The sequence below is a fragment of the Nicotiana sylvestris genome, chromosome 11, assembly GCF_000393655.2.
Source record: "Nicotiana sylvestris chromosome 11, ASM39365v2, whole genome shotgun sequence".
In the NCBI taxonomy this organism is placed as follows: domain Eukaryota; kingdom Viridiplantae; phylum Streptophyta; class Magnoliopsida; order Solanales; family Solanaceae; genus Nicotiana; species Nicotiana sylvestris.
In genome coordinates, this window is record NC_091067.1 from 138,641,482 (window position 1) to 138,655,008 (window position 13,527).

At 33.9% G+C, this 13,527-nt stretch overlaps 1 protein-coding gene across 1 annotated transcript; it reads left to right on the plus strand.

Annotated features, from left to right (window-relative positions):
- The first annotated feature begins 6,474 nt into the window (after positions 1 to 6,474).
- LOC104215771 (LOB domain-containing protein 1-like) lies at positions 6,475 to 9,127 on the plus strand. Its single transcript, XM_009765666.2, has 2 exons — positions 6,475 to 6,837; positions 8,332 to 9,127. The coding sequence occupies exons 1-2, from the start codon at positions 6,565 to 6,567 to the stop codon at positions 8,695 to 8,697; spliced, it is 639 nt and encodes a 212-aa protein (XP_009763968.1). The 5' UTR covers positions 6,475 to 6,564; the 3' UTR covers positions 8,698 to 9,127.
- Positions 9,128 to 13,527: the final 4,400 nt, after the last annotated feature.

Genomic DNA, 13,527 nt, shown 5'->3' on the forward strand with positions numbered 1-13,527 from the left:
ATTACACTACTTATCAGTTTATATAAAATAAATTCCTTAATTTAAAATGATTAATGTGCAAAAGTATTTCTTAACTGTCATCTATATATCTTTTCTTTTTAACCAGGCCCACGCGCAAAAGACTAAATTGGAGGCTGCATTTTCTTTTATTTTTCTGTCCTATTTTCACTTTGCAGTGGAGAATGGAATGACAGTAGTCCAACTGCTTCCACTAAATAAGCTAATAAAGTTTGTTTTGTATATTTTTCTATAATTGGGTTGAAAAGTGAGAAATAAGAGACATACCTTTCGACGTATTAGTATGCTCAGTGGCAGGGGTGTAAATGGTTCGGTTTGGCCGGTTATTTTACAAAATTTGTATCATACCAATTTTTTGGTTATTTTATTATGTATAATTAAAATTAGACTTTTCGAAACTGTCTCAACCATGTCGGTTTCTCTTCGGTATCGGTACGGTTCGATTAATTTTTGATATTTTTTTAATATCATGTAAAATTTATCAGTAGAAGTAGAATGCAATAACATACGTTCTTTTATTGGACTTACCAAAACTCTCTAGATATTTTAACTGTTTAAAGGGTGATGAATTGAAAAGAAAAAAGATGACTAGAGTATAGATCCATAAACTATTCTACAACAACGTAAAAGAAACCAAACAAAGGCAAAGAAAATATAAATCACACGAGTTGAAAGGTATACCAAGTTGGGACTCAAGAATAAAGTCTATAGAAGATTAAATATTCAAAAAGATAAATCTAAATTACATGAAAGGAAACATATTCAATACATTGTAGTTTGCTACTCATAATCGCTAGAATACTTTGTGTCTTGCTAATAAAGATACTTGAAATAACTTAGTTTAAGTAGAAGTAACATAATAGGTTTTAGGAATTACTATTTTGAGTTTAATTACTTATTGGCTTGTAATAGTTTTCATAATTCCAAGGCCCAAAGAAAATTTAATGCATTATTATTTTTAAACTTACTACATAAATATATTTTTCACATGTAAAATTTATTCGGTACGGTTCGGTATTTTTTCGGTTTATTTTTATAAAATAAAAAACCTACCCTAATTATCTGTGTGGTTATAGATTTATATAAAAAACTATGGTTTCTTAAAAAGAAACCTAAAAATCGGTTCGGTGCGGTACGGTTCGATCGGTTTAGTCGGTTTTCGAATATCAATTGACACCCCTACTTAGTGGTGTCAAAATAGTTAAAAGAAATTAGTTATCAACTCATATTACCCATTAAAAAATAAATTGATAATGAACTTTTTAAAAACGGGTCAAATATGGATAAGAACCATATTACCCACTTAGAAAATGGATAACCAAAGGGTTTAACTTTTATATTTGTTAATCCTCATATTGGGAGTTCCTCAAGTTTGGGAGTCCAGGAATTCTCCCATAAGTGATCATATCCAAGAAGCCATGGATAATATGAATATCAATATTATCCATTGGTTAACCCTTTTTTTATCTGTATTAAATATAGGTCGGGTCGAATAATTTATCCTTTCTGCATTACCCATTTTTGACCTGTCTATATCCGATCCGACCCGCCCGTTTGCCACCCCTAGCTACGTTTGTAACATGTCCACATGAATATATATATATATATATATATATATATATATATATATATATATATATTCACGTTTACAAAATAAGGCTTTTTCCAAAAAGCATAGTAGGGTCAAACACCTAATATTTTTGTGTGAATTCTGATGATATCTCCATTTTTTTAATTTGATTTGAATATTTAAAAGTTACATAAAATCGACTACTAATAAATATTTAAATGGTTAAAAATACTTTAAAATATATTTCCAAAATTAAAAGTCAATTACAACAACGTTAACAAACTCAGTGTAGTTCTATAAGTGGGGTCTGGAGAAGGTAGTTGATGTTAGGCTAAAAATCCATGTTTCTGCATGTAATTTGCCTTGCATTATACCTCAATCTTGTTAACTTTGGTGTAAATATTTGTGACTCGAGCTTAATAATGGTGTTTATATGTGTAGGAGTCAATTTGAAGTGATTTGGCAAGCTTGTATGCAAAGTAAAATAAAAAACAGAAGAATTTGGAGGGATTATGAGTTTGGTGTCACGCACCAACCAAAACACCAAAGGCAGAATATTGGAAAATTTCGGTGTCCTGGTTGGCTCCAGGCGCCAAGCGAGACGGCTAAGGGCAGATTTCGTCCTAATTCGGCTAGGACTTGGTAGTTTCAACCGTACACCCCCCCAACATGTATAAAAAGGGTTCTAAATCTATTTCTTAGGGAGAGACATTATTGGAGAGGCAAGAAGGCTACGAGAACACTTGGAAGCAACGAATCACATGAGTTTTCTCTTCCGTTCTTCCTTAATCTGTATTTTAAAGCTTTCAATTATTATCAATATTGTTAGTATGGTTATGAGTAGCTAAACTTTCTCATCTAGGATTTGATGGAACCTTTTGAAGGATGATTTTTCTATTGCGCTTTATGTAATTTAGCCGTTGGATTTTTCTACTTGTTCAACTACGTGTTTATTGCTGTTGATTGAATGACCATCAATTAACTGTGCCTATTTAGTAAGTATTGCTTGGAAAAGGGTACATATTTAGGTAGTTGTTGAACAACATCACTCCTAACATATGTGAGGAATCAATACGGATGGTTTAAAGATGGGATTAGTAATAACAAAATCTTGGTGCGATCTTAGTGAGCGGTGAATTAGTGCCAGCCAGCGTAGTTTGAAATAATATGTCTAGTAAATTGTAGTAGTTGCTCGGAAGAGAATTACAACGCTCTAAGTGCTCACAATCGGTAGAGAATACTTAGGCAAAATTATAGAAAACATAGCGGGAAGGATTCTGACAATTGAAAAAATCATAACTATAGACCTCCTTAATCTTGTCTCAAATTTCATCCTTGTTAGTGATAATTTTACTGCTTTATAATAGTTGTTGGTTAATTAGTTAGAAATAAATATTATAATCTTTATAATTAGGAAATTGTTTGGACTTGTGTTTCTTAGCAATATTGAACAATTGTAGCTAAACCTTAGTTTTCTGTGGGATTCGACTCCGGACTTGTAAACCGGATTATATTTGCAACGACCGCTTAGTCCTTTTTATAAGGCATAATTGGGCGTGATCAGTAGTGTGTACACAGACTTTACTCCTACTTTTAAGAAATTAAAGGCAAAGAGGTTATTTCCGGTAAATAGTGCGAAATCATTTGTGAGTTCACAAGGAAAAAAACTAACTAGCCAACAGCATTTTTTGTTTCTTTTTTTCCCTTTATTTGTTATTGAATATATAGTTTATTACCACAACGTACACTATATGTTCTATATGAAGCATACGTAAAGTATTGAGACAAAAAATCTTGATCTTGATCAGAACTTAGAATCAGGATTGGTCAATAATATCCTACGTAGTGAACAACTACTATTATAGGCCTCAATATAATCCGACCTTAGTTAGGAATTATATGAATTTTTATTGTTTATATCACTTTAATTTCTGCATTAATATATGGGGATATATCATAAAATTAGCCATAATTAACCGTCCATCTTTATTTAAGCTTAAGATCAGTAATGTGAATAAGCTAAATAGCTAACACAAGAGAATTTCATACGTTGTGAACTAATTATTAAATTAAAAAATGTTAAGAAAAGTCATAATCAGGCAAAGAAAGGGAGCTAAAGTTAAGAAATGTTTTCTAAAGCATGTGCCAAACAAGCTGACCTTTGTCTCTTACCCCAAACACATAGCCCACCAGCCACAAGAGGGATATGATATTTCTTTGTCATTCTCTATGTCTAGACACGTAGTGAAATGGTGGTTAAGGAGTAGGAAATATGCTTCTGTCTCACTAATTGTAGCAACCCACAATGCCACCTCTTATCAATTTATCATCCTTTCGTGTATTTGTTTAATTATTTTTCATTCGGCATTCAGTTTTTGTATTGGAACTCGATTAAATTCTAATTTGTCGCAAGTCCTATCGGAAGGTAAAGTGCTCCCCAACAAAAGTGATTCCATACCCAGACCTCGAACTCGAAATCTGTGATTAAAAATATAGGAGTACTTATCACTCTACTGCAACTTTTATTGATTTGTATGTACTTTTTTTATTCCAATTTATATAATGGTTTCGAGAGCCAAACGAACTGTTCTTTGGCCGTAATTTTGATATACTCCTATGTCTTTTAAATATTTTTCAAGTATTAATTATTATAACTTATAGTTGCATTGTTTCTAAATATGTAAACTTTAGTTAAAAAAAAAAAACTAAAAATTCTATGTTCATATACATTGTCAAAATAAGAAGCTTGAATCCCGAAGCGAAAATTGTCACATAAATTGGGATAAAGAAAGTATCTTTTATTATGCATATCATATGTATATTTCTAGTCTCATAAATTTACATCAAGAAACAAATTTGCTACTAGTCATTTATGTTTCCATAATGGAATTAGAATATTCGAATTTATTTTTATAGCTAAACTGTTTTAAAAGAGATATATAACTAAATGGTCAAATGTACATGAAGAAGGTTAATCAATATTTATATCGAATAATCTCCTAAGCATCTATAGAACAATTATTCTAAGAATATAAAAAATGTTTGTAAAATTGGATCTGCACCAGTAAGTCGTAATTAATTATCAATTTCACCTGCTTTCCACATTCAAATTAATTTATGTTACATGTGGCTTGATTTAATTGCAAGAAGATAAGTTAGTGTCAAAATACTGAAGCTTGATAAGGTCTATTTTTCGGTGTATTTTACTCGTTATTTCAATCAAGAAGGAAAAAGAGCCAAAAACATCCAATCTGGATTATCAGTGGGTTATAAAGTCATCGATCGCATTTTCTATTTTAAGACTAATCTTTAGTCACCCTTGACTTCCTTTTGGAGCGACTTAAGTCCAAGAAAGCTGGAGATTTTTTTTTTCAAGGAGAGATGGAAGAAAAAATCGTATATCCAATTTCTTTAAATGGAGTAATTAAAATAAATAAGCAATACGTAAACAAAACTTCATTAATGTCATAAGATTAACCAATTTAGTAGCAACAAAGCCACTTTTCTAGAAGATTATTTTAAAACTGATTGTGAGAAATTGTGCCAATTATTTTCTCAAAGTTTCACAATTGTTGTTTTCACAATAATGACAGGTAAACTTTATAGCTGATCAACTTATACTGAGAGAGTAAAAATTATTACCATTTCAGATGAATAAAACTTAAATTCTTTTGATAGATCATGAACTAGCTAATACAAAAAATTAATATGAAAACCCTCATGCTTGAACTTTTGTGGTCGTAACTTTCCATCAATAAGTGTAAGACCCAACTTTTGATCTTTTCTTTTTCTTTCTAGTTTCTTCTATTGTCTAATTTTCTTGTGTGTTGGTTTGTTTTTAAAAAATAATTAATGTTAGACTATAGGTCACAAATTCGAATAGTAGAATCAATTATTGATATTTATATCGGGGTAGAGGTAAAGTCTGCGTACATATTACCCTCCCCAGACCCTACTTGTGGGATTATACTGGGTTGTTGTTGTTGTTGTTGTTGTATATCAGGGTAGGGTGTCTACATCATACCCCTTGAAATGTGACCATTCCCTAGATAGTGCATGAATATGGGATGCTTTTGCACTGTCAATTTTTTTTTTAATTACTGTTAGAATAAGGACGGCTCGGTCGTTAGGAAGCACTTCCATGACTTACCCCATCTTTTACTCTCATTTCTTAATCATGGCTTCCCATGCAATAATTCTTCCACGATCTCAACATAATATTCTATCACAAAACCAAAGTTAAGAAGAGGAAGATTATTTAATTTGCCATATATGTAGGAATAACGAAGAAGAAGTTCAGATTTGTAATTTCTTTAGTGATTCGCAACATCTTCTGGCTTTGATTAATTTTTTTTTATTTTTTTTGCATGAAGTTGGTTTATAATAAACATTTAATTAATCCCTGATTGATTAATATAATAATTCTTTTTACCAAAAAATAAATATAATAATTCTCAGAAATCGGCTAAACTACGTTCAAAGCTAGTTTTGGGGTTTTCACATGCAAAACTCAAAAAGCAACGAACTCATAGCAGTAGTAGTACTAGTGAAAACGGAAGATCGCCGCAACCATGCGACCAAACAAAAAGCCTCTTCTTCTTTTTATTTTAATCTTTTAATGGTTAACTTATTTTATTATTTACAATTAGCGAGAAAATTATTAAACTCAGTTAATAATTTTAGAGGTTAAGTTAAATATATCATCAGCTTATGGAACTTTTACACTATTTGGTCACCTTAATATATTGTAAATATTTTTTGGATGACCTGATGATGTAAATAAAAATTATAAAAAGAAAAAATAAAGAGAAGGTTAACGTCATTTACTTATTTATGACATCATCCCCGCTCCCACTATATTGTTCCCTTGACTTATAAATATATCCTTAGTTCACTTCATTTTAGAGCAGCATCCCAAGTATTACTTTGTTTCCTTAGCTAGACTTTTACACATTTCTACAAAGAGAGAAGAAAAAATGGAGTACTCCAGTGATACAAAGGCGACAGTCATAAGTACTTCACCATCATCTTCTCGCTCCGTTTCGCCGCCGTCGTCGTCTTCTTCTTCTCCTAACTCTCCACCACCACCGCCGATGGTGGTGGTCAGCCCTTGCGCCGCCTGTAAAATATTACGGCGGAGATGTGCAGAGAAATGTGTGTTGGCACCTTATTTTCCTCCCAATAATCCTATCAAGTTCACTACTGCTCATCGTGTCTTTGGTGCTAGTAACATTATCAAGTTCTTGCAGGTAAATATACTATTACGTACTTTCTTTTCCATCTTTTCTTTCTAGGAAAAATGACACTATATAACCGCTTTTAAAATAATAGTCGGAATATATATATAAATTTTATACACTCTTTTGGCTATCAAATGTAAATAGTTTCTGGCACTGTTTAAAAGTGATACTATACTCTTCTTTCTCCCCCTTTTTAAAAAGGTTACTCTAGTAGATTATTTCAACTTCGTGAGATGTACTTCTAGTGAACTTATTCAGAGTTTATTTTCTGATAGTGTAAAGGGTAAACTATGTTTTATACTATTATCAAGTTACATAAGAGATAATTATAGTTTTAACCGTCTATAAAAGTAAAATTAGTAACACGAAAAATAAGACAATTCACATGTTACAACAATTTAAACAAACAGAAAGCATAAATATTTCTTTTACATTCTTAGTGTCTATAAATATATAATTCATTTTGAAAAAAAAAAATAGGTAGGGGGTCTATTTAGTCTACCAGAAATGATATTTCCTAAAAAAATTCTAGCAGACTTTCTTTTATAATATATTTTACACGAAAAAAGAATTTAGTGAATTCTATGGTGGTAATAAGGAATATTTTAATATTTGGAAGACTTGTTATAGACTTGACGTATAGTAGTATTTATAAGTAGTAATTTTTAGTTTCAATTTGAAAAGCTACGCTAATTGATTGTTGAAATAGACAGATGAGGTTGATAGGGATATATCAATAATATCGCATTTCTTATTAGTGTATAGAATTGATGTTTCGAGCCAAGACTCATTCAAAGGCTTTAGGTAATTGATCTATGACTATAATGAGAAGCAACTCCTTTATTTATCATTAGGAGAAGGTCTTTTCTTTCTTATATTGCTACTCTATTCATGTACCTGCATTTTCTTTTCCAAACTTTTTGCGGTCATATACATTGACTTCTCTTAAATTTTCAAAGTAATTTTAGTATAATTATATGGTATCCGGAAATTGCTGACCTGCTAATCCAAATTCATGCTGCATATGGGGGGGCTAGAAGTGCTTCCTATCTGGGGTTTTCCAATTCTAGAACTCGAAAACTAGACCTTTAGTACAGGATGTTACTATTCATAACTTCTTGAGCTAAAATAATCAAAACCCTTAGGAGTCATTTGGTTGGGAAATCAGTTATCCCATGATTAATTATATCGGGATTAGTTATTCTGGGATTAGTTATCTCACCCTCCCATAGGGATAAACAATACTACAATCTCAGGATAACTAATCCCGTGGATTAGTTATACCACGATTTTATCCCAACCAAACATAGGATAAACTCATCTCAAATTTAATATTAATAATCCCTTATCCCTCGTACCAAACGAGCCCTTAATGTCTCTCTCATAATTAACTATTACTACTAGTTGATTTGACAATGGAATGATTTTTAGCAATTTTACTTTTTTCACTTGTATTATGAAATCTAAACATCATTAACTTTTTAAATTTTCAATCTTGTTTAGGAATTGCCTGAATCTCAAAGAGCAGATGCTGTAAGCAGCATGGTGTATGAAGCTAATGCTAGACTGAGAGATCCAGTCTATGGTTGTGCAGGAGCAATTTGTCAACTTCAAAAGCAAGTGAATGAGCTACAAGCACAATTAGCAAAGGCACAAGCTGAGGTTGTCAACATGCAATGTCAACAAGCTAATCTCATGGCCCTAATTTGCATGGATATGGATCAATCTTCTCCACAAGCATCACCACAACAACAATCTAATTTGGAAAGTTTCACTAATAATATCCCACATAGCTTTCAGAACAACATGAGTTTCCTAGATGATAACAATAACTTTGGATCAGTGTGGGAGCCCCTCATGTGGACATGATTATAGACAGAAGCGAATCCAAGATTTTAACTCTATGAGTTCAGGATTCAAGCTCTAATAGGTTTTACACAGAAAAATCAAATATAGGCAACGAGTTATGGGTTCAAACGAACCCACATCTATAATATAATGCTAGATCCCCCTGACTACGGAAACATGTTCCTCATATCAAAGGGCTCTCTATCATTAAGTTCGTCAATTCTAACTTCTAGATAATTTCACTAAGTCAATTTTGAGTAAAATATAATATCGCGAATAAAATCGATATAATGTCGTATCCTAGAGAAAGGAATCTGATGTATAATATATATTGAGCCAAATCTTTAAAGATTTGTGTTCCATGTCTTAGTAATTTCATTATTTTTGTAATGATTCTGAACAGAGAGCAAATGAAATTGACGGGTCATATGATCCCGCCATATTATCTAAAGGCAATTTTTCTGTTACTATATAATTATAGTACTCCCTTCGTTTCATATTAAATGAAGTACTTTCCTTTTTAGTCTGTTTCAAAACAAATGACACATTTCTAAATTTGGAAATAATTCAACTTTAAACTCTTTTATTTTACTCATTTACCCTTAATAAAAGCTTTTATAGCCATACAAATGACATGACCCCACAAACTTTTTACCCCTTAAGTTTTTAAGACCACAAGTTTCAAAAGTCTTATTCTTTTTTCTTAAACTCCGTATCGAGTCAAACTACCTCATATAATATGAAACGAAGGGAGTATTTATTTTTCTGTTTGATCATTCTGAATTAAATGTTCATAACTTGTTCGACTAATTTGAATTTGCGTCGAACAAATCCACTTAATAGTATAACACCCGCAATAATAATAAAAATAGATCATATATCTCAAACTTGAAACCTTAAGGATGAAAAATCTCAAGTATGCTGTAAGATTTCGATGATTGTTACTAAACATTGAACTGATGTTCCATGTGAATTCCCTTTCAACGGAACCTTTGACTCATCTAGTCTTTGGTTTTTGGTGACTTAATTTACCTTTCAAATGGGTTGGTGTCTTTCCACACTTTGACATACTCACTCGTGTCTTGTCAATTAACCAATAATGTCTTGTCACAACCAACATGTAGTTTTTCTTAATAGAATTTTTTTTTTTATAAAATCAAAAGGGAAATAAATAAAATCACTTACTATTTGTTTTTCTAATTTCGTATCAAGAACCAACCATACGTACTTTATTTTTCCTCTCGACCTAAATCTTATGACTACATGTCATGACACCAATTTCCCTCCGTGCGATGTCGTGCCGGCACTTAGTCTCTAAAACTAAATAAGTCTAACAAGCATGCGACATAACTGAAATATGAAGCTAAAACTTAAAACATCGACAGCTGTAATAAATAAAACTGAACATCGACAGCTGTAATAAATAAAACTGCAACTCAAAGTATATACAACTCCCAAAATCCGGTAGCTATAAGTCACAAGCTTTAAAGAGAATACTAAATATCTCTATATATCAGAGCCTAATGAGGATAAGGGAATCGACATAATAAGGATAGAAGGGGACTCCGAGGTCTGCGGACGCTGGCAGATTTACCTTGAAGTCTCTAGGTACGGACTAGCTCACAGATACCTAGCCTGGTAGGAAGTACCTGGATCTGCACAAAAAGAAACGGTACCCAGTAAATACCAAGCCTAACCTCGATAGAGTAGTGACGAGGTTAGGTCGAAGCCTTACTGGAAATAATAAGAAATAAGGCAGAAGATGTAATGATGTAATAAAATGATAGAGGAGTGTAACAATAGAAATTCACAGCAGATAGCAACACAGAATCAAAGATGACAATTACAGCACGTAAGGAAGCAAGAATCTTACAAGTTAAGGAACAACAACAAAAACAACAACAACAACAACAACAATACAGCAGATAAAGGAAATCACCAGGGGCACTCCCAAGGTACCGCCTCGTAGTCCAAAAAGTAAATATCTCATAACGACACGACAAAAACCTCGTGCAAATAATAACAACTGCACGACAGAAACCTCATGCCACAATAATAACCTGCACGGCAAAAACCTCGTGCCACAATAACAATCCGCACGGCAGAAACCTCGTGCCACAATAACAACTCGCACGGTAGAAACCTCGTGCCACAATAACAACCCGCACGACAGAAACCTCGTGCCACAATAACAACCCGTACGGCAGAAATTTCGTGCCACAACCAAATAGTTATCACAACAGTAATCACAAAAACCAACACATAATAAATGAAACCATGATATTACAAGCATAGAATCCTACAGTTAAATAATGGATACAGAATCAAGGAAGCGGGCAATTCAACTAAGCATGTTGTAAAAATTGCAAACAAGAGATAAGATACGTAAACATGTGAAACTAGGCTAAACATGATGACTACACATGCTAGAGTAACTCAATTAAGGGATAAAAGGAAACTACTTAACAAAAATCAGATTTTCAACATTTAGCCCGAGTACGCACTCGTTACCTCGCGTACACGGCCTTCACGTATTTCAAATTACCATAACAGTACCAAATCCTAAGGGAAGTTTCTCCCACACAAAATTAGACAAGTCACTTACCTCAAATCTCGCTCAATCAATTAGTAAGAAGGTCTTTCCCTCGATTTTTTGACTCTGAACGACTCAAATCTAGCAAAAAATAATTACATACTAAAAATATAACTATAGAAAACTAATCTAAATAATGAAATTATAATGTTAGTAAGAATTGAAAAAATTGCCCAAAATGTCGACACAGGCCCACGTCTCGCAACTCGACCGAAATTATAAAATTCAAACACACATTCGATATTGAGTCAAACCATATAAGATTCAAATCCGACCTTATTTTGCCTTTCAAAACCCAGAAATTCAGTCTAAGAACTTTCACGCTTTTTCCCCAAATTCTTATACCCCAAATCCTTAATTAGATGAGGAAATAGAAGATAGATTAGTGAAAATTAATCAAAAATGAGTTAGGAACACTTACCCCAACAATTCCTCTAAAATCTCCCAAATTATCTCCTAAATCCGAGCTCTCAAGTTCAAATGGTGAAAAATGACAAAACCCCTCGATTTTGAAATTTTCATCTACTGCCCAGATATTTCTTCTTTGCGAATGCGGAATTTGCCTCACTTTCGCGAAGCATAAAAATGATACTAACCAAAATCCTCTTACACGAATGCGAGGATCGGTTCGCAAATGTAGTGACCACTGATCCTAGGCCTCCGCAAATGCAGAGCTTCACTCGCAAACACGTAGGCCAACGCGTGAAGTCCACCCAGCCATTCCTCTTCTTCGCCAACGCGTGACCTAGTATGCGATCGTGTAAAACCAAGACCTAACTCCTTCACGAATGCGAAGGGAAATTTCCATCAAACTCAAACTCCTCTATGCGAACGCGGCAACACCTTCGTGAATGTATAGAAGGAAACCAGAAGCACCAATTTTTAGCAGTCATAATGTTCTGAAATGCGCCGAACATGGTCCAAATATCCCCGAGGCCCCCAGAACCTCAACTAATAATACCAACAAGTCCTAAAATATTATACGGACATAGCCAATCTTTCAAATCACATCAAATAACGCTAAAACACGAATTGTGCATCGATTCAAGCCTAATGAACTTTAGAACTTCTAACTTCTACATTCGATGCCGAAACCTATCAAATTACGTCTTATTGACCTCAAATTTTGCACACAAGTCCTAAATGACATTACAGGCCTGTTCTAACTTTCAGAATCAAAATCCAACCCCGATATCAAAAAATTTACTCGTGGTCAAACTTCCCAAAAATCTTCCAACTTTCGCCAATTAATGCCGAAATGACCTACGGATCTCCAAATCAATATTTGGACATGCTTCTAAGACTAGAGTCACTATACAGAGCTATTGGAACCGACAAAATTCTATTCCTGAGTCATCTTCACACAATTCAAATTATGGTCGACTCCTATGACTTAAACTTCCAATTTAGGGACTATATGTCCAATTCCACTACGAAACTCTCCCAAATCCGACACCAAGCACCCCTAGCAAGTCACAAAACCACAAAATGAAATAGAGGGAACAATAAATAGGGTATCGGGCTAATACTCTCAAAACAACTAGCCGAGTCGTTACATCCTCCCCCTCTTAAAAAACATTCATCCTCGAACGAGTATAAATGCATGCCTGAAATGGTGAAAATATGTGGATAACGGTTGCAGATTTCATGATCGGGCTCCGAAGTCGCCTCCTCGACTGGATGACCCCTCCACTGAACCTTTACTAACGCGATGTTCTTTGACCTCAACTTTCGAACCTACCTATCCAAAATGGCCACCGGCTCCTCAACATAAGATAAATCCTTATCCAATTAAATTGATCTGAAGTCTAACACATGAGACGGATCGCCGTGATACTTTGGGAGCATAGGAACATGGAATGTTGGATGAACTACAGAGAGACTAGGCAGTAGTACAAGTCTTTAAGCCACCTCTCCGACCCTCTCAAGAATCCCAAAAGTCTCGATGTACCTAGGGCTCAACTTTTCCTTCCTCCCGAACCTCATAACACCCTTCATGGGCGAAACCCGGAGTAAGACTCGCTCCCCAACCATGAATGCAACGTCGTAACCTTCTGATCTGCATAACTCTTCTGTCTGGACTGGGATGTATGGAGTCGATCCTGATTCAATTTAACCTTTTATAAGGCATCCTGAACCAAGTCTGTACCCTATAGCCTACCCTCGCCGGGCTTAAACCAACCCACATGTAATGACTTGACCGGTCGTTTTGAGAGTATTAGCCTCGGTTCTCTACTCCCTCTATCTTATTTTGTGGT

Coding starts and splice junctions, on each gene's coding strand:
- LOC104215771 (XM_009765666.2), top strand. CDS start 6,565: ATGGAGTACTCCAGTGATACAAAGGCGACAGTCATAAGTACTTCACCA. Junction 6,838..8,331: donor ACATTATCAAGTTCTTGCAG/GTAAATATACTA, acceptor AATCTTGTTTAG/GAATTGCCTGAATCTCAAAG.